Source organism: Penicillium pulvis (genome assembly GCF_028828015.1).
Source record: "Penicillium pulvis strain IBT 33274 chromosome Unknown scaffold_8_segment0_segment0, whole genome shotgun sequence".
In the NCBI taxonomy this organism is placed as follows: Eukaryota; Fungi; Ascomycota; class Eurotiomycetes; order Eurotiales; family Aspergillaceae; genus Penicillium; species Penicillium pulvis.
The window spans coordinates 2,902,637-2,922,517 of NW_026643080.1; the positions used below are offsets into that span (position 1 = coordinate 2,902,637).

The 19,881-nt window shown below is 46.2% G+C and overlaps 6 protein-coding genes across 6 annotated transcripts; 4 read left to right on the forward strand and 2 right to left on the reverse strand.

Moving 5' to 3' along the window:
• Nucleotides 1-1,173: 1,173 nt before the first annotated feature.
• N7503_010504 (ABC transporter ATP-binding protein) lies at nucleotides 1,174-5,369 on the forward strand (the record flags this gene model as incomplete). The annotated part of the gene is made up of 7 exons (XM_057070050.1): nucleotides 1,174-1,404; nucleotides 1,458-2,559; nucleotides 2,615-3,050; nucleotides 3,097-3,501; nucleotides 3,558-4,865; nucleotides 4,958-5,205; nucleotides 5,260-5,369. The coding sequence occupies 7 exons, from the start codon at nucleotides 1,174-1,176 to the stop codon at nucleotides 5,367-5,369; spliced, it is 3,840 nt and encodes a 1,279-aa protein (XP_056916661.1).
• A 403-nt stretch (nucleotides 5,370-5,772) lies between these two features.
• Nucleotides 5,773-7,059, reverse strand: N7503_010505 (uncharacterized protein; the record flags this gene model as incomplete). Its single annotated transcript, XM_057070051.1, has 6 exons — nucleotides 5,773-6,279; nucleotides 6,334-6,559; nucleotides 6,606-6,654; nucleotides 6,708-6,735; nucleotides 6,787-6,823; nucleotides 6,875-7,059. The coding sequence occupies 6 exons, from the start codon at nucleotides 7,057-7,059 to the stop codon at nucleotides 5,773-5,775; spliced, it is 1,032 nt and encodes a 343-aa protein (XP_056916662.1).
• An 847-nt stretch (nucleotides 7,060-7,906) lies between these two features.
• N7503_010506 (AMP dependent CoA ligase) lies at nucleotides 7,907-10,146 on the reverse strand (the record flags this gene model as incomplete). Its single annotated transcript, XM_057070052.1, has 11 exons — nucleotides 7,907-8,240; nucleotides 8,305-8,321; nucleotides 8,383-8,506; nucleotides 8,568-8,657; nucleotides 8,713-8,806; nucleotides 8,859-8,913; nucleotides 8,985-9,220; nucleotides 9,279-9,510; nucleotides 9,565-9,742; nucleotides 9,793-9,845; nucleotides 9,901-10,146. 11 exons carry the CDS (start codon nucleotides 10,144-10,146, stop codon nucleotides 7,907-7,909), a joined length of 1,659 nt encoding a protein of 552 aa, XP_056916663.1.
• Nucleotides 10,147-12,233: 2,087 nt separating this feature from the next.
• N7503_010507 (CFEM domain-containing protein) lies at nucleotides 12,234-13,603 on the forward strand (the record flags this gene model as incomplete). Its single annotated transcript, XM_057070053.1, has 7 exons — nucleotides 12,234-12,332; nucleotides 12,384-12,519; nucleotides 12,572-12,756; nucleotides 12,807-12,843; nucleotides 12,883-12,977; nucleotides 13,029-13,411; nucleotides 13,492-13,603. The coding sequence occupies 7 exons, from the start codon at nucleotides 12,234-12,236 to the stop codon at nucleotides 13,601-13,603; spliced, it is 1,047 nt and encodes a 348-aa protein (XP_056916664.1).
• A 1,485-nt stretch (nucleotides 13,604-15,088) lies between these two features.
• N7503_010508 (C6 transcription factor) lies at nucleotides 15,089-16,600 on the forward strand (the record flags this gene model as incomplete). The annotated part of the gene is made up of 1 exon (XM_057070054.1): nucleotides 15,089-16,600. One exon carries the CDS (start codon nucleotides 15,089-15,091, stop codon nucleotides 16,598-16,600), a length of 1,512 nt encoding a protein of 503 aa, XP_056916665.1.
• Nucleotides 16,601-17,691: 1,091 nt separating this feature from the next.
• Nucleotides 17,692-18,508, forward strand: N7503_010509 (germin family protein; the record flags this gene model as incomplete). Its single annotated transcript, XM_057070055.1, has 3 exons — nucleotides 17,692-17,831; nucleotides 17,886-18,028; nucleotides 18,081-18,508. The coding sequence occupies 3 exons, from the start codon at nucleotides 17,692-17,694 to the stop codon at nucleotides 18,506-18,508; spliced, it is 711 nt and encodes a 236-aa protein (XP_056916666.1).
• Nucleotides 18,509-19,881: the final 1,373 nt, after the last annotated feature.

Below are 19,881 nucleotides of genomic sequence, written 5' to 3' on the forward strand. Positions count from 1 at the left end.
GATCAGAGCAAACATCGGAGGACTGACCTCTTCAGTGTCATGCATCCATGCAACCAGAACGTCGTCAAAGAAACTAGACTTTTCAGACATCAGAATCATAAAATCGTAACATCAAATACATCATGTGCACATTGATCAGGCTAGCTCCGTTGATACAACATATGGTAGTATATAGGTCGAAAAACCCGAGGAGTGTGAAAGGTTTTGCCGTTCAGCGTTCGGAGTAGTGAAAGAGATCACCGTGACTGAAGGCTGCAGAACTTATCCCTTCTAAATCAAAACCATTTAGATTGATCTAGTCAACCAACCTCAAACATGCAGAAACTGAAGTCATGGACATCTAGAGTCCTAGTCCCAGTCCCACACGGGAATCTGATCTCGGGTCGCGGTAATTCATGTCCATAAACGGTAGTCGTTTGCCGGCCCGAGCGTGGTAGATCCCCTTGGAAAGACCCACAAAGGCCCACCAAATTTGGTCTGGATTTAAGAGGGTAAAATTCGTTTACTAACGATGCTTAGAAAAGAGGGGTTTTGAATCTTACAACAAACTATGGTGTATAGTCGCAAGCAGGCAAGTACGCCATTGCACAGTGCAAAATCGATGTCCTTGCCAATGCTGATGAGCCAAAACCTATCCATGAATGTATTATAGATTTTTAGTTTCGCGAAATTTAGAGAATTGTGATAATTGGGATCTCAATGAGGCCCTTAGAAAGTACGATTACCTAGCCGTATGGAGTGATATTTTGCAGCCTATTGCACCTTCCAATACTAACCATTCATGGTTGGCACAGGTCACAGCGCGATTAGCGCGAGCCAGGCCCTGGCGAATTTGCAGAGCTTGACATGCAGGACTGATGCGAAATGGTGAATTAAGTGGTCAAAAATTAGATACAGTAAGGCCAAACCATGACTTGATATGAGTCATTTAGAGTCATTACTAGTGGCCAGTAACGGCCGCATACGATTGGCTACACAAAATACCAGCAACGGAATATATCAAACAATACTTTATCTCGTTATCTTGTAAACAAAAACGCGATTGAACGATGTCTTATATATCTGTGTAAATAGAGTGGAAAGGAAGCATTTATCAAATCATGTTCTCGCAATCCTCTGGAGTTTCAGTAATTGATCTTACTATTGAAAAACTCGTGTTCTTGAGGGTGTACGATGAAAACGTCGGACCGAGGCGCAGGCAGTCGCCCACCCTCACCTGTGGCCTCTAGCCTGAATTTGGATGTACACGAGAAAGAGATTATCAAGCGTCAAATAGAAACTCCGGAATCGCAGTTGAGTCGCTTATGGCTTTTGTATACATGTACTACCACCTATGAACTTCTTATCTTGGCCATCAGCGCAATTGCAGCGATAATTGGAGGGGCCCTTCAACCAATATCTTTTGTGAGTTATCCTCCACTATGTTTTAATCATTCAGCCTAATTTTCCTTATACAGCTTCTTTTGGGTGGCTTGGCCGAAGCCTTTAAAGAATTCTTCCTTGGAAAGTCTTCAGGCTCTCACCTCTCATCCCTGGTCGCAAGATTCGCCCTTTATTATGTATACATTGCAATTGGACAGTTTGTTTCGGTGTACATCTCCACCGCCGGATTCATGATAGGAGGAGAAGAATTAACCCAACGACTCCGAGAGAAATATCTTGCCGCTATCCTCCGCCAAAATATAGCATTTTTTGATGTCCTGGGAGCCGGAGAGATAACAACCAGAATTACTGCCGACATGAATCTGATCCAAGATTCTTTGACAGGCAAACTTTCACTCACTCTTTACTCTTTCTCCAATTTTGGAACAGCTTTCATCATCAGCTTTGTGAAAAGCTGGCGCATGAGTCTTATTTTGATTTCTGCCATCGTGGCAGAAACTGGCTCTATGAGTATATGCTCTTCATTTATGGTCAAGTATACCCAAATGTCTTTAGAGGCATATGCAGACGGATCGACAGCTGCGGAAGAGGCCATCAGTTCAATCAGACACGTTACTGCGTTTGGGATCCAAGACAAGCTGGCCGATCGGTATCAGAAATTTCTCAGTAAGGCGGAAGGATATGGGCTAAAAGGTCGCATTGCTCTTGCGGCCATGATGGCTATCATGAATGGTGTCATATTTTGGACCTACGGATTGACATTTTGGCAAGGGTCCCGTTACCTTGTTGTTGGTGATATTGAATTAGGAGCTCTTATCACCATTCTCCTTGCTATTCTAACCGGCGCGTTTACGTTTGGTAACATAGCACCCAATTTCCAAGCATTTGCTACTGGCGTGGCAGCAACAGGGAAGGTCCTTGCAACTGTGTCCAGGAAATCACCACTAGATCCATCATCTTCCACAGGGAACAAACTACACAATGTCTGCGGGACGATAGAACTCAGGAATATTCGCCATGTCTACCCTTCTAGACCAGATGTCTTGACTTTAGATGGGATTAATCTTGTGTTTCCAGCTGGAAAGACAACCGCCATCGTTGGTGCTTCTGGCTGTGGAAAAAGTACTTTGGCAGGCCTGATCGAAAGGTTTTATGAGCCAATAAGTGGCGAAATATGTGAGTCTTCTCCTATGAAAGATGGATTGTGATCACGTTAATAAATAATCAATAGTGCTCGATGGTCATGACATCTCGTCTCTAAACATGCAATGGTTACGCCAACAAGTTGCCATCGTCACACAACAGCCCACGCTCTTCGCTACGACCGTATTCGAAAATATCAGATTTGGTCTGATAGGGACTGAACATGAGCAAGCTTCTCATAATGTTGTGGAAAGTCTTGTGTTTGAAGCCGCAAAAAAGGCGAATTGTTTCGGCTTCATTTCAGCCCTGCCGGAAGGATTCCAAACCAGTGTTGGGGAAAGGGGCTCGTTACTTTCTGGCGGACAAAAACAGCGAGTGGCCATCGCACGGGCTATTATCGGGAACCCGAAAGTCCTGCTGCTGGATGAGGCTACTTCAGCTCTAGATGCCCAGGCTGAGCGACTGGTACAGGCGGCACTTGATGTTGCTGCTAAAGGCCGGACAACGATCACAATTAGTCACAGGTACGTGATCAATATAACTTGAAGTTACAAGCTGATTCATATTCAGATTATCCACTATCACAGCAGCAGAGAATATTGTGGTTATGTCTCACGGGCGTGTTATTGAGCAAGGAGCCCACAATAACTTGCTCCAGAAACGATCCATATATTATGAGTTAGTGGAAAAACAGCGCATGTCGACCGAAAGGGGTGTTGTCCTCAGTGCATCAAACAAGCATTCTGAGCTTCTTGACTTGGAAGGCGACCGCAATGAGTTCGAAAAGCAAAATCTGGAGATGGGGCAGCACCAAGGAGCCGAAGACTGCGAAAGGAATTCAGAGGTGAAGGCTGACAGTCGTGAATACTCTTTGTGGCAGCTGGTCAAGTTCGTCGCCAATCTCAACAAGGAAGAAACCCTCACCATGGTATGGGGTCTCCTTTTTTCAATCATCACAGGCGCTGGAAATCCCACGTAAGAAACCATTCCCATACGCTGTGCAGAATATTTGATGCTGACGATGCCCCCAGCCAGGCCGTGTTCTATGGCAAGACAATCTCGGCTATGTCGTTGCCCCCTGATATGTATGGAAAGTTACGTCACGATGTCAACTTCTGGAGTTTGATGTATCTGATGCTGGGAGGAACTGCATTCCTGGGCTGGGGAGCGTCAGGTCTCTGTTTCGCCTACTGCTCCGAGCGCCTAATTCATCGTGCCAGAAATCACTCTTTCCGAGCTATTCTCTATCAGGACATATCCATTTTCGACAAAACAGGGTTCTCAGCCGGCTCACTCACATCCTCATTATCTACGGATGCCACGAACCTTGCAGGAATGAGCGGTGTCACGCTAGGGTCCATCTTTATTGTGTCAACGACTTTGGTCGCCGGCGTGACGGTGTCAATTGCGATAGGTTGGAAGCTGGGGCTCGTTTGTACCGCGACTATTCCAATTGTTCTTACTTGTGGTCTCGTTCGACTCAAAATCCTCGGTGAAATAGCCCGACAGTCAAAGGCAGTTTATGCAGCTTCAGCAACCTATGCGTGTGAGGCAAGTTCCGCCATCAAGACGGTTGCATCGTTGAATCTTGAAAGCCATGTACTCAAAGAGTATCATAACATTTTGGAAGCTCAACGACAGAAGTCGGTTATCTCAACGCTCAAGTCATCGACTTTCTATGCAGCCTCTCAGTCGGCAAACTTTCTCTGCATTGCGCTGGCTTTCTGGTATGGAGGCAGTCTGATCATCAACGAAGGTTACTCAATGGTACAGTTCTTCATCGCTTACGCAGCTGTGATTGTTGGATCCTTCAGCGCCGGAGCTATTTTCTCTTTCGCGCCAGATATGAGCAAATCCCGCCAGGCCGCCTGTGATATTAAAAAGCTTTTGGACCGACCTGTCAACATTGACGCCCGTCAAAAGTCTGGTGAGCTGGTAACAAGAATTGACGGTCGCTTGGAGATGCGAGATGTTTATTTCCGCTACCCCAACAGACCCGATAGAGTTGTTCTTCACGGCCTAAGCTTGAGTGTTCACCCAGGTCAATACATAGGTCTTGTGGGAGCGAGTGGATGTGGAAAAAGCACAATCATTGCTTTGTTGGAGCGATTCTTTGATCCTGAAGTGGGTCAGATATTTGTTGATGGGAAAGACATTTCCAAGTTGAATGTCAAGAGCTACAGGAGCCACCTTGCTCTGGTAAGTCAAGAGCCGACGCTGTATCAAGGAACCATCAGGGACAATATCACCCTGGGAACCAGTGACGAAGATGTATCTGAGGAGAAGATCATCAAAGCATGCAGGGATGCTAATATTTACGACTTCATATTATCTCTGCCGTGAGCCACCCCTGAGCCCTGCAATCTGTTGTCTTTGATTATTTCCAATATTTCTTGACTGCACTAAAGGGAATTATTAACACTCATTTCAGTGATGGCTTCTCGACGGTCATAGGAGCGAGAGGGGGCATGCTTTCTGGCGGGCAGCAACAACGCATAGCCATTGCAAGAGCCCTTCTCCGCGATCCACGTATCCTCCTTTTAGATGAAGCAACTTCTGCGCTTGATTCCGAGTCTGAGAAGGTCGTCCAGGATGCTCTGAACTCGGCGGCTCAAGGCCGCACGACCATTGCTGTTGCGCATCGAATAAGCACAGTGCAGAAGGCGGATTGCATTTATGGTAAAAAAACAAAGTTCATTGTGTGTCAATCTTGAGACTAATATATGCTTATAGTGCTGCATGAAGGTAATGTCGTGGAGCAGGGGACACATCAAGAGTTGATGGAGCTGGGAGGGAGATATTATGGGTTGGTGAAGTTGCAGAGCTTAGAATCATCGGAATAGACTGTCACTAAAATGCAGCGTTTGCTTTGTATCCTTGCAGACTTCCTACAAAAACAAGAAAGTGGAATTTGACAGTGTCGTGAACCATGTTCGAGGTATTTCGTTATTTACCTTGTCGCTTACTCGCAAGTCTTCATTCTGATAAAACTGATTCTTCCTATCACTGTTAACAAAGATGGAAATCACACTGTCGCCCTAAGGGTACCATATCATGGACGTTTCTCTCTTTCTCTGCTAGGCAGCTCAACCCATAATCTACCTTTTTTCCGTCGCTCTTCTACTTGCAAACAAACCCAGAGGCATCTCTTCTTTCCTTTCCTTTCAGAACTCCAAAAGATACCCACTGCACATCATGATTGATCATTCTCTGCCTGGAAGACAGCGAGCGTTTCCATGGCAGCCCCTAGTCCTGCCTGGTCTGAGACTGCGAGCCTCCCACTTCAGCCAGTTTTTCATAGTACAGCCTCTTTATTTCTTCACAAACCCCCCAGATACGTCTGCGGTTCACCAGTCCAGGAATGTAATCACAATTTCCTTCTGTGTACCGGCTGTCTTTTTCCATCAATGTAAGGGCCTTGGAAAACTCGCCCTCTGCAGCCTGTGATTTAACCAGATCCACACCTTCAAGATACATCTCCCAAAGCCAAGGCATATCAGCTTCAAGTCGTTTATCCAAGGATATATCTGGACAAACATGCATCGAAAAAGATGCAGCTTTGAGGGCAAGCACACATTGGACAGGGAGAAGATTGAGTATCTTCTGGCGTAACTCATTGGGAAGCTTGTGGAATATGTCTTGGCTGTGTTGAGATTCAACATCTGCTTTTTTCCCCCAGCTGAAGAAAGATTTGATTGTTCGGTAGGGAGGCTTCATCAGTTCGGGTATCTTAGTTGGATGCATCACTAGGGCCTATTTCATTTCTTTAGCAAGACCCAGCTAGTCAGAATTGAAGACGAGAGGTACCTCTTGTCCTCTTATGCATTCCCAGTGATTGCCACAAGGCGGCTGGGGGCTGCCGTAATCCAACTCCAGGCAGTTCCAAGCTCCTGCACCCTTTTCTTCAAAGACTGCATGAAGCACGTCTGTATTGATCACTTCATTTTTGAAACATCGGCGAAGGATTTTGTCGTAGCAGACCTCATGAAAGGGAAAGACGACTTGAGCCCCGGGGCAGCCAGGATTGACATATCTAAAAGAACTTAATACCAGACTAGGGTAGGGGTAATGGAACATACGCGAATAACATGGGCATCTCGCCTCCTTCATCAACGGGAAAATTCGGGTCTAATTCAGTGTTAGATAGAATACAAGCCCAGACTTGGGGGGGTAACAATTACCTTTTCCTGCATCCGCCTCAATCATTCCCTAAAGGTCCACGTTAGGTAATCTGATGCTCATGAGCGATGAGCAACTCACCTGGTCCTCGTATTGGCCCGGGCCGGTGATAAAAGATCTGTACCAAGAGAATGAGTAAGTGGAGGATTGAGGCAAATTTATTACTGACTTTCTCTCTGCGGTGCTTTTGGCATTGTAGCCAAGGGCACGAAGCTTTGATAGCCATTGAAGATCACTGTTCCCAATCACTTTTTTGCTGTACGACAATTTGCTATTTTCGTCGAAGCTTATCGGAAGAGTGAATGAGTACGCGAAGGTGGAGCCACATATCGCGCAAAAAGCATCCCAGTGCATGGTGGCGGCGAGCTTGTGATAAGTTGATGGAGCTTCGATAGTTGAGGTTATGCGGGGTGGAAGTCAGGGAGGTCTGGTAAGAAGGTGCAGAGAGGAAGGAAGAAAGTCTACGCGCTAAAGAAACACGAATATATAGGCGTTGTTAGTCAGGTGAGTCAGATGCCGAAACAGAGCTGTCCATACAAACAAACACTGAATGGAAACAATGGCCTGAAATGCATCTTCCCGTATGGCCTGCATGATCTCTATTTTGGTACTCAGTTGGTTCAGTATGTTTTACGTAGCCTTGGACCCGATTACATAATTCATGTTTTTGTTTGTTGGAGGGGAGAAGAGCTATTGCTACAGAAATAGGAGATTACTTGTGGTGCCAATATTATCTCGTTCAAAAATTTTGACGGCCTGACCGAAACGAGTACACGTGCCGCTTTTGATGCTTAACAAACCGGTATTACGTTTCACAAATGGGCCAATCGATCCAGTCCTGTGCTAGCATCATTCCAATCTCCACAGCGTACGTTCTCGTCGACTTCGAAGAACCAAGGTATGACTATCGTGTTCTGTGGCGCTTCAAAAGGCTCTAATTATATATAAGGCATGGTCGAATGGAATGACACCTAAACTTGACTATGAGAAGAAAGGTGGCTGGGGAGCTTGTCACTTTGGTTGTGGTCGATAGGGGTGAGAAAGCATAGAGAATCTTGATACGAAAGGGCGAAGGAGATCTATCGACAAGCATTTGGAGACCTGGGTGATGGTTCTTTATGTTTTGACAAGAACCATCCGTATCAAACAACATGTACTAGAGCAGAGAGCAAGAGAAGCTCCTGTCTATGGTGTAAAGTAACTAAAGCTTCGCCTCCCTCCCCTCATTCAATCTGGCAGGTAAGAGTCTTCTCAGAATCTTGCCAGTAGGAGTCTTAGGCAAGCTTTGCAAATGGAATACACCTCCTCTGAGCTTCTTGTATCCTGCAAGCTGGCCGTCGATCCAGGCTTTGATCGCATCAAGGATCTTCTGTTTCTCAGAGCCCGACAGCTCCGCCGTTGCCGGCGAGAGACTGACATAGGCAAGTGGGACCTCGGTCGCTTGAGCATCATCGTAAACTGCACAGACTGCAGCATCAACAACATCTGGATGGCGTAGAAGAATGTCCTCTAGCTCTGAAGGGGCTACCTGGAATCTAAATATAGCAAAGTGATTAGCTGGTGAGTATTGACTTGAAGGGCAAAGAAGTCACGACGCACCCCTTATACTTGATCATCTACACAGAACTAGTCAGCTGAAATGCCTCTATGTAAGTAAGTCGTATAGCTCAATCATACCTCTTTAAGACGATCGGTGACCCAGAAATTCTGGTTTTCGTCCACCTTCAAAATATCACCGGATTTGACCCATCCGTCCTCGGTGAAGGTTTTGGCGGTTGCCTCGCTGTCATTGATATAACCCCTGCAACAGTTGTTAGCATAATTTATACTGGGCGATTTTCACAGACTTGGTCTCCTCGTACATCATGCAGAGTGGGCCGCGCAGCCACAATTCACCTTCCTCGCCGACAGGGACATCCTTGTTGGACTTCGGATCGACTAAACGAGCCTCCCTATAACACCATTAGAAACCGGGATCAATATCTGGCAACGGTATGTGAAACATACACCCCTGCGAAGAGCTTGCCAACGCATCCGAAGGCTTGTTCATCCTCATCGATCTCGTGGATAACACCCCCCGAGCATTCGGTGAGTCCGTATCCTTTTTTCCGACATCAGTGAACTAGAATTGACAAAAAGATGACTGTACGAACCTTGGCAAACTCTGACATGTGGAAGACGCTTCTTGAGTAGAAGCTGAACAGATTTCTGTAATATGAATATAATTAGAATCATATCATGCTGCCACAGTACCAAAGAAGGTCTGTCGGCATACGTACCTTCAATGGCGCGGCAGAAATGACAATTCTTTGCAAAGACGTCAAGTCATATTTCTGTGCGACGGGCGAAGTCGCAAGAAGAAGTGCTACCGGCGGCACAAGGTGCAGATCGGTAACTTTCAGCTCACTCGACTTGCGACAAAATGTCTCCAAGTCAAAAGCAGGAAGACTGCAGTATTGGGCTCCAACCCACATGCCAGACAGAACCACCAGAGTTAGCCCATAGCAATGACAATCTAGAACGAAGTCTTGTTAATGGAGCTATGCAGACAGTTCAGGAATTGAGCAACTCACAAGGCGCAAAGAAAACCTCGCGGACATTTGAGTTGACCCTGACCGGCATAGAGGCACGCATGATTATGCTGTTCATGACAAGGTTATAATGAGAGAGCTGGACACCCTTCATCTTTCCAGTTGTTCCAGAAGAAAAGCAAATTGTGCTGGGCACATCCTTCGAGCTTCTACCTTGAAGGTCATACGGCGGAATGGTCTCCGTAGCGGTTTTGCCAATAATATCGTCGGGGAACTGGAAGATCATCAACGCTCAAATACAATCATGCCAGACATTCGTACTACAAACCTGGGGCAGGTTCCCCACTTTACAGCGAACGGTTAGAACCTTAATGTTAGTCATTGATAGACTAGCTACAGCTGCCTGCACAGTGCTGAGCTTCTCCTCAATGGTGACAATGTGCGTTGGCTTGACGATCTTGAGGACATGCAAAATATCATCCCGCGTCGCTGAGGTATTAAGAGGCCTAGTGATCTAGTTAGAGGGGTCTGGAATTCTCCCTTGTTGTGAACTCACGCGAAGACAGCACCCGTCCACCACGTGGCATGAGCGAGATGAACGAACGCATTCTATAGATTTCCAATTAGAACTCACGTTGAAGCAAGTTTTGTTTGGTTTCCTTACGGAGTTGTTGACCAACGCTAGCAGAGTATCACCTGACTGTAGTCCCGACTTGGTCTGCAAGCCCCAGGCAGCCCGTCCGGCCTGTTCGCGAAGAGAGCCATAGGTGATAGTTTCATCGGAGAAACTTTCAACGTGAACAACCTTTGATTCTGGCACATCATCAGGATTGTATCTCGTCATAAACTGTGAGATGGACAAGTCCGTCGCATCATGAATTGGGATTACGGGTGATCGGTAGAGGGCCATGGCGTACGGAGTAGAAATTTCAAACAGGTAGATGATTTGCAAGCCAGGTAAGGTACAACAATAAAACCAACAAGATTTTTGTTAGCTCAATTCCGATAAATGACTAAGAATCCCCTAAATGTGCCTAGATGAGCCTCAAGTACTACAAATCGCCGGGGACTCTCGGGGTTCGTCTATTTCGGCATAGACACCTGTTGTCCATGTAGCCTGACAAATCAGGAGCTAGTTATAAGCTAGTATTCGCGCGATCCCTTTTTGACCCACGTCGCTATAAATGGTCAGGGGGCTAAACGAGTCAATAGCATTGTTCAGAATAGTCGATTTGCGATGTACAAACACTTGATAATAAATTGACGAATAAGCTGGTGACCACAGTAAGTGATAACCTCGAAAGCTAAATGAGAAAAGAATATTCACTTTAGTCCATAAGGCGCGGAGATGAACGGGAAACGGAGCGGTTCACCATAACTTTACCACTAGTATGGTAGAGGAAAAGTGGATACGGGATCACTATGTTCCCGGATGGGGACGGGTATTATTGCCCGAGCTTCCGCCCCCTGGTTCCAGACTTGAACGCATACCCACCGCCTATCACGGCAAATTGAGATACTCCATACCAGCCAGCCGTTACTGTGGCGTTTGCACTTGCAAGCGAAGGTGTTGCACAAGTCACTCGACGATGTTTGCACGTAATTTTGTTTTTCTTACCGATCTACCATTGGTAACAGCACGTGCCCTCGTGATTTTGGGAGTTTCATCTCACACGGACCATCATTCATATTCACTATGCAGCGAATTGAGGGAAAGCGTTCTCGTTAGCATATTGAAGTAAACTTTACTGTCGATACTATCGGATATTTCTTTTTCGAGAGGGAGTTTAAATCGGAGCTCAGATTGGTGTTGGGCGATCTATTGATACATCGGCCTCTACCTTCTATATCTAGAGTTTATTCTTAAGAGTGGCGCAAGGGAAACGAAGATGAACGTTGAGTAACCTTATGTGTTGGAGCGTTGGGACGGGAAGAACGGCACGTAGTTTTGACACTGATCCACTTTTTGACTAAAGTTATCAGGTAGACAACAATAGTGTTCATCTCCCACCGAAGCAGTCTTCGGATTAGCACAAGGACTTTGTTCCTGGATCTTCAAACAAGCATGCATAAATTGGGTTCTCTAGTGCGAAACCATTGTTTCTCGAAAACGTCAACATCAACTCCCGATACTTATTAAACTTGGCACCTTGGCGACATGGTGGCGCGCTAGAGTCTTTGCATGAAGACCAATCAGAGCGACTCTTGTGGTGGAAAGGAAACAGACCCACGCGGCAGGATCCATTGAAAGTTAAATCGGAAACACATTCTAATTTTCTTGTGAATGTGTATGTTCGCCTCTTGAATGACATAAGGAGGGCACTGGCAGGGGTAACAGAGGAATCTGATATGTATAAATGCCATGATACAAATTCACGAAAAGGATCAGGAAGTCTAGAAATGTCCACCATATCAAATGAGATGTGTAAGAAACTATGACTATACACTTGTGGTCTCGACCCACTCATGCTTCAGGAGCGGTTGGGCTCATGAAAGTGAAAATTCCAGGGGTTGATGAGGTCTTCGGGATGCATCTTCCCTCGGGATACAAAAAGCACGAATTCCATTTCAAAGACCCACTTACGATTAGCGGTAATACTAGCTACAGCAGACTAGTGATTCGCCTTTGGTGAGGATTGACATCTCCGAAACGAACAAATCTGTGCGCATGCGCTAGCGTGCCAATTACGTGCCGTAATTTCCCCCCTTGCATTTGTGTTTTTTGCCCCCCAAGTTCGAATTACGGTGGGGAAGCGGTACCAATACCGCATGAGTGGGTCATCAAAATTATGTAAAATCTAAGCCATATAGTGCATTATCATTAAAGGAATCAGGACCCTTCTGAAGATGTTCCGTGCAGCATGTGGCTCTTGAATTTTTAATTTTAGCCCGGTTGGTCTAATCGGGCCTGGTTAATAAGTTGGATCTACCCCGTATTCTTGTTCCTTCCTCGATTTGAATCGCACGCCGGACTGAGCCTTCCACAGTCACGGCAAAATGCGATGGTTTCGACTTTGGGCTGCATTGTTGCCCTGCGCTGTCATTCTTCTGGGTGATCTAGCATCTGCTGAGACACAATCTCTACCTTCATGCGCTGTGAGTTTTGGAAGCTCATCCCCCGCCCTGGGATACTGACATCATTTACAGCGGGACTGCCTCACCAACCTCGTTCCCCAGTCAACTTGTGCTTCCAATAACCAGACATGCATCTGTACAAATACTCAACTTATCGATGAGGTGGATACGTGTGTCACGGCGAATTGCACCATCAAGGAGGCTCTCAGTACGTGGAACCTAGATGATATACGAGCTCCGCATTCTGACCGATCGCATAGCCGCTGTTAATGTCACGGATACAACATGTGGTACTTCAATTCGCGATCGGACTTCTATAAGTGTCATAGTCCCAGCAGTCGGCATGAGTGTTACATTGGTCCTCATCGCTTTGAGGTTATACGCCCGCCTTGTGGTCAATAAATTGAACATGGAAAAGGATGACTGGGCAACTGTTTTTCTCGGGGTAAGATCATGCACAACTACATTTCGAAGAATTCGAGCTAAGTGCCACAGTGTTGTGCGGTGCCAGTTAACGTCGGGTCGATCGTGCGTAAGTGAAATCGGTTACATCACACTCTTTCTCTCACAGGCACAAAATCATTGACAGTCGCCCCAGTTGGAAAAGCCGGCTTGGGTAGAGATATGTGGACCCTTGAGTTCACAAACATCACCCGAATTTTTTATGTAAGATTGTTCACGATACACGGACTTCCATGGCTTAATTAACCATGACAGTTCTTCTATATCCAAGAGCTTCTTTACATCACCTGCGTCGCCATCGTTAAGATCTGCTTCCTCCTATTCTACCTACGCATATTCCCCTCCGACCGGATGCGACTGGTAATCAAAATATCCATCCTCGTGACAATCTGCTTCGGTCTAACTTTCCTCTTCGGCTTTACATTTCAATGCTCACCGGTGAGCTATAACTGGAATGGTTGGAATGGGGAACACACAGGGTCTTGCGTTGAGACGAACTCTCTAGTCGTTGCTGCTGCCGCATTTAATATCGTCCTGGATATCTGGGTCATTGCTATGCCTATTCCCAGGGTTTTAACGCTTCAGGCATCACTACATACAAAACTGCAGGTGGTATTCATGTTCTCTGTTGGGTTTTTGTGAGTTCCCTCTCGGTTTTCTGCTCTGGAAAATCTTGAACGTCCAGTATGCAAGGGGCTAATGTTCTCATTCTAATTAGGATTACCGGCGTCGGCATCTACCGCGCCGTAATGCTCAAACTCTTTGCCGCAAGTACCAATCCCACATGTAATGCACCCTACCTTCCTTTTCCACGACCGCCGGAAAGCTAATAAATCTTCACTACAGGGGACAATGCTCCTGGTGGCTATTGGTCCGTGATCGAAATTGATGTTGGAATTTTCTGTCTATGCATGCCAGCCATGCGTTCTCTGCTTGGTCGCCTATTCCCAAGTTTGTTTGGGTCCACAAAAGAGGCCAGCAGTATGCGACATACGAGCAGCCAGAAAATAAGGACCGTTGATAGCGGACCAAATACGAGCTTTGTTCAGTTGATCGAGATGGATAACGCGGGGAACTTGAAAAGGCATTCCAATGCCTAGCACACAGGATTTACTGTTGGACCCCGCCATGACGCATCCGAAAAATAATTAAGAATGAATAATAAAGATCACATAATAGAGCTCTTTCTCCAACGAAAGTATCTATCTATTCCATTTGGGAACGCCCCATTAGGCTTTTAGTCGAACGTCACATCTTCCAGCCTCAGGTTACGACTCTGATTCGTGAGAGTACTCCGCATGTGTAGTTCTGGACCAAGAAGCACACGAGTCACAAAACTTGTGTTTTAGAGTCGATTGAAAGTGATATTTCTGATATTCACAAAATCGTCTGCGCTCACAACAAGCCCAGCCGGGCTAGCTCAATCGGTAGAGCGTGAGACTCTTAATCTCAAGGTTGCGGGTTCGACCCCCGCGTTCGGTTCGTCTTTTTTCTTTTTTTACATCCATATAAAATCAACCACATGGAATTCACTGATTCCTAATTTGTTTTTTCCTCATCTCCCTTGCCCAGGTGTTGGTGGCTAGTAAGCTTGTCACATTTGCGATTGGGTGCGAGCGCTGCTCTATCGTCGCGCGATCGCCATCGGGGGTACACCCACGGTCAAACCTTGATACAACCATGAATTAAACACCAAATTCAGCCATTGAGGGAGTTATGTAGCTTTTGGATACATTATGTTGCATTCTGTCATAATTATAACGCAGGTAACGACTGGCCGCACGTAAGTTCTTCAAGTTCCTTTTATCCAGTCGGTGTGATCCTTCCCCACCTGGCACTACTTATCTGACAACTCCTTCAATAAGGAATCTCTTTCTTCAGAAAAAGGGGCGGTGCTAATTTTCAAGGGCAAATTTAGGTTCCTTGGAACTTGCTTGGAATTCCAAATCATCAGCCTCAGGTGGGGTCCCGGGCTTGGGCGCCTAAGCCTCACCTAAGCCCCCAGGTGGGAGAGATGACGGAACACATAATTAACATTCTTCTGGGAATCCTCCGAAGCCTTCAACTAGTACGACATAATTTTCCTGACCTGATCGCATTTGATTTCGGAGTCAACTGTGCGGCCATCAACATGACTGGTGACGTGCCAGACTACAGACTTCGGAAAACGCATGCGAAATCTAGGCACGGTTGTCTTAGATGTAAGCATCAACGAAAGAAGGTAGACCTTCTAAAATATATACCTGGCGAATATATATTAATAATATAACCAGTGCGATGAGTTGAGACCAAGGTGCTCAAGATGTGCCAAGCGCATGTACAAATGTGAATATGAGGGTCCGCGGGGACGTTCTAGATTACATGTCCAGCCTGCATTCCCCGATGACCACCCGTCGTTCAGTGACTCCTCGCCACATGGCGCTTCTTCAAATTCACAGCTTCCTTGTGCTCCCAGGGTCAATGCGAGCTGTGCAACTCTATCGTCGGATTTAGACAACTACAGTACTCTTGATGCGACGGAACTTGACCTTCTCAGTCACTATCTCACGCATACTAGTCAAAATATCCCTTTCGACGATCTTGATCACTATGCACTGTCTGTCGGCATTCCAAATATCGCTTTCAAGAGCAGACCTGTTATGTCATCCCTGGTCGCCTTGGCAGCAGCATGCCAGTGTCATGATCTAGTCAAGTCCAATACGTCTCTGGAAGAGCAGACCGTCATTAAGATACAGGAGCTGCTCATGCTTGCCGAACGTCATCACACGAGCTCTCTGCAGCACATTCAAGTGGCCATGGCACAGTCAGATTGCTATGACAACATCCTCGCAAATGCGGCACTAATGGTTTTGTACGCTTCTGCTAGTCACTCTGTCAGAGTTCATTTGGCTACCAGCGCAAAGCGGAGTGGCCAGAAAATGCCGGATCAGTTGCTTCCACAACACTCACAGTGGATGTCATTTACTCGCGCAGCTCATATGGCATCCACCGCAATACTCGATGGAATAGTTGAGAGTATGACCAATATTCATGCAAAAATACATACTCCAAGTCCGACAATCAACACACCCGCATTGCCGAACCAGCATTTAACTGGCAATGTTGCCTTGTCGCCACAAGATGGTCCGACCGGAAAGACAAGGCGCCTGTTCCTTCCATTAGTCGTTTCTACATACACGCAAGCCCTCGAAATCCTACGGGGAAAAGCCAAATCTACAGCTGCGCTCTTTGAATTGCTTGAAGCTTCCACTTGCAATCATCTACCGCTTGACGCTTGCTTGAAAGCGTTATCTGTCCTTGAAACATGTGCATCGGATGCCCTGTCTACAAAGAAGACTTTTGAGAGGCATAATAGCCCCAGATTTGAGCCTTTGGAACTGAAACACATAAAAAAAGTCTCACCCTGGGTTGGAGAATACATGGCCAGTGTTACTTCAATAAAGTCGCCGAAAGCACTACGGCGAACCATTATGTCGTTCTTAAACAAAGCGCCGGCCGAATTCCTTAATATTGTCCAGTCAATGCTAGATTCTTCATTCGCAGAGGCTGGCATTGAAAATATGATGTCGCCAAACTCCCCCGAGCCCCAAACTCCTTTGTTAAATTCGACGCGCCTATTGATTATGGACATCTTTGCTCATTGGCTCGTTCTTGTCATGTTATTGGACGGCGTGTGGTGGATTGGTGGAATTGGACAATGGGAGCTGGGCCGAGTTATCGCTTTAATAAAGCCTCAGGTCTCGCTTCACCAGCCAATGGATACCAGGGAAACCTGGTGGCCAGAAAGCATGCACTGTGTAAAGCTGGAACTGAGTCCCTGTCTCTAGAAGCGCTAGACATATGACTTGAATACAGCCAGATCAATGGCTCATATTGACATAGACACTTACCACCGACTTTTATTTGCGACGAGGATATTGAATGCTACCCTTTCTGCTGTTCTTTGTTCTCCCGAATCCCCGATGACATAGGTCTATCTTCAATTATTGATTCCGATACATGGAATCAAATTGCTTTTCTTGGAGCCATATGCTCACTCCTCGAGCTACAATGACTTAAGTGTGACTTCGGTGATCTGTAATTCGTAGGCACTGATCGATACATGACCCTCGGATATGGCGGTCTTAATGAGGTTTGATGCCGTAGCATTGTAAAATAAAGAAGGGCAATTTTCAACAATTTGGCTCTTGTTCAAAAAATCAGATTGGCTTACACTGCCGCGTCATGACAAATAAGATATGCGGGGCAAATTTGGAATACGCCCAGATCAGATGGCGGATCGTATAGGCAAAACTGTAGCACCGGAGATCAGCCAAATGCGCGCTGACTGTTTGAAGTCGTATTAGTAATACGCTCAAGCCAGCCCACTTATGTAATACGACATTCTCCACTTTCGGACCCTGCATACATAGTAATCAGCCTCTATTCATACCTACGCATCGTCATTCGCTAATGGAGACTTGTTGAGGCTACTGTTCTTCCGGAAATTCCACTCAAATCTAAGCTGACTCCTCGTGCTGATGACCTTGGCAACTCAGCCTGATGATTTCTTGGCCCGCTGGGGCTAAGTTTGGTTGCTCTACTGCGGTCCATATGGGGGGTTGTAGTATTTACAAACCATGACGCGTGAATTGTACATCTTGGCATTGCTGCGGATTACGGTTCGACTTCGAAGGTAGAGCCCTCTCCGGCAATTGAATGAGGCGCAGTGCTTCAGCATTTGGAATTTGCGATGGTTTACTTCCTCCGAGGGAAAGTTAACTGTAGGAGCTTAGATATATAAAGGCTCAAGTCCACTTCCTTCTTCACAGCTCATCAGCAAACGTTTCTCGACAGCTAAGCAATACTACCCCTGGGGCCAATCTTGTTTTCCACTTGCAAACCATTCAAGATATTTCTTGATATCTCAATAGCCACCATGCTTTCAGGATCCACCATTAGCTCTATTGTTGCTGTTGCCCTTGTCTTTGCCCTTCCGGCGAAGGCAGCACCTCGGCAAATGGTGAGACGCTCAACGCCCGAGCTCAGCCTCACAGCTCAACTACAAATTGCGGATACGTGAGTTTTATCACATGGGCTCAATTTCGGCAGGAGACCAATCTAATTATTTAGTGCCATCGACCGTTACAAGCTTCTCTCGAAGGACGAAGATTTTGTATTCGACTTCACCAACAACTCTATGCCGATCGCCAACCGTGAGACTTTTCCCACTTTGGTTGGCTCAGGAATGTCCTTCAGTGTTGGCCAGCTGCCAGGTATGTCAACATAATTGCATCAAGCTTTCTTAGCACTAAATGTTCTCGACAGCATGCAGCATGGTCTACCTCCATCTCCACCCTCGTGCCACAGAGCTCTTCGTGCTGAATTCTGGGCGTGTCCTCACCCAGATGGTGCCTGAAGCGGGCGTGCTTGACTCTGACGGCAAACAACGAGTCATCAACACGGAACTGGGCCCCGGCAAGATGACCATCTTCCCAGCCGGTTCGTTTCACACGCAGGTGAACCCGGATTGTGAACCAGCCAACTTCACGGCAGCGTTCTCGGCAGAGGACTTCGGCTTTGGCTTGGTCGCTCAGCAGACATTCTCTCTGAGTGATGATGCCATTGCTGCCACGTTTGGGCAGAGCATTGCTGGAGAGGATATCGACAAAGTTAGGGATGCTATTCCGAAGGACGCAGTGATCAAGGTTGAGCAGTGCTTGACCAAGTGTGGTAAGCAGAAGCGTCACACTTGATCCAACCAAGCTTGTATAGCGTAAAGGGTCGGTGCCAATTCACGCTGCTTTGTGGGTATCTCCTGTCATTTTGTCTTTTTCTCCCAGGATCTTGTGAGTGGCTATGTGATCTTCAACCTTGGAAGAAACCGAAGAGTGATAGAGAAAGATTGATAGCTTAGTCCCTCAGGGGTCATTGACAATGCATGAAATATATATTTCGTTACATCCATGGATATTTCTGTAAGGGTCTTCTAGAAGATTTTTATTTTTAATGCAAGCGTGCACTTTCAAGGTTGAATAAAGTAACCTTTGACCCCGACCTTGGAAAGAACAAAGAACCCTGAATTTAGGTATGATGAATCTCTTTCATGACACTGTTACCGATTAATATGAAATAAAAGTAGACTGCGGCACGTGTCGGTCGCTGCTTTCCATGCTAGATCTGAAACCTGGTGGTACCTTTGCAAAAACAGAAAAAAAAAAAAAAAAGCTCTCTGTGACTTAGATTTTCGTCCTCAATCAACCTTTCCTTGACATTCATTAGCCCCTCGATGCCGATAACACGATCCTATCGCGTAAAGACCTGCAAATGATGGGAATCAACGACGCTTTCAATAATAGGCACGCCGGACTCAAGACCAAAAGGATGTCAAGAAGGCGCTGAGCCAAATAGTCTAGAACCAGCTTGCGATTCTCAACAAGAAACCAAATACAGACTCAAGATTTCCCATAACTACCTTAGCTTACAGCTGCCCAGGTGCGTACTTGATGAGCGCGGATAGTGACTATATTGTACGACCGCCAGGCCATCTAATAGAAAAACAAATTAGTACCTAATGAAGTGTTCAACAACCAGTCAACACTTTTGCCGGAAGAGGTTACTGGAGAAGTGGTCGAAAGACGATTGGATTATGACCGCCAAGGATATTGGCTGGAATTTTCGAAATGTTTATCGGGCCAAGTCTTTTCAATTTATGGAGATTCTACGACGAGTTTTCGCTAAAACGCTCATACGTCGCCGGATGTTGATGAAATAGACGTTGATCAGCCTGAAACAAGGCACCAGATTGGCGATCTACATCTCGGGCTTCCATCTTTGGTTATGTGGGCCGACCTCGGTTTTAATACGCGTAATCGTCTCCGAAGTGCGGGACCGGGGCTTCCAAACTGTAACTATCTTAGGAGCACTAACATGGTGATCATGACTTGAAATGACTAGACTGAAGAATATATACATCCGTGCATACCTTATGTGGAACCTAGTCACTTAATCTAAAGGCATTATGTGTGACGATTCTCGCCCCAGGGAATCAGGGGCAGGGTGAAGTGGAGCCTAGGCGTTATCCTGGAATTGACTTTCTTTTTGTATATAAAGGAGAAATTTTCGCCCT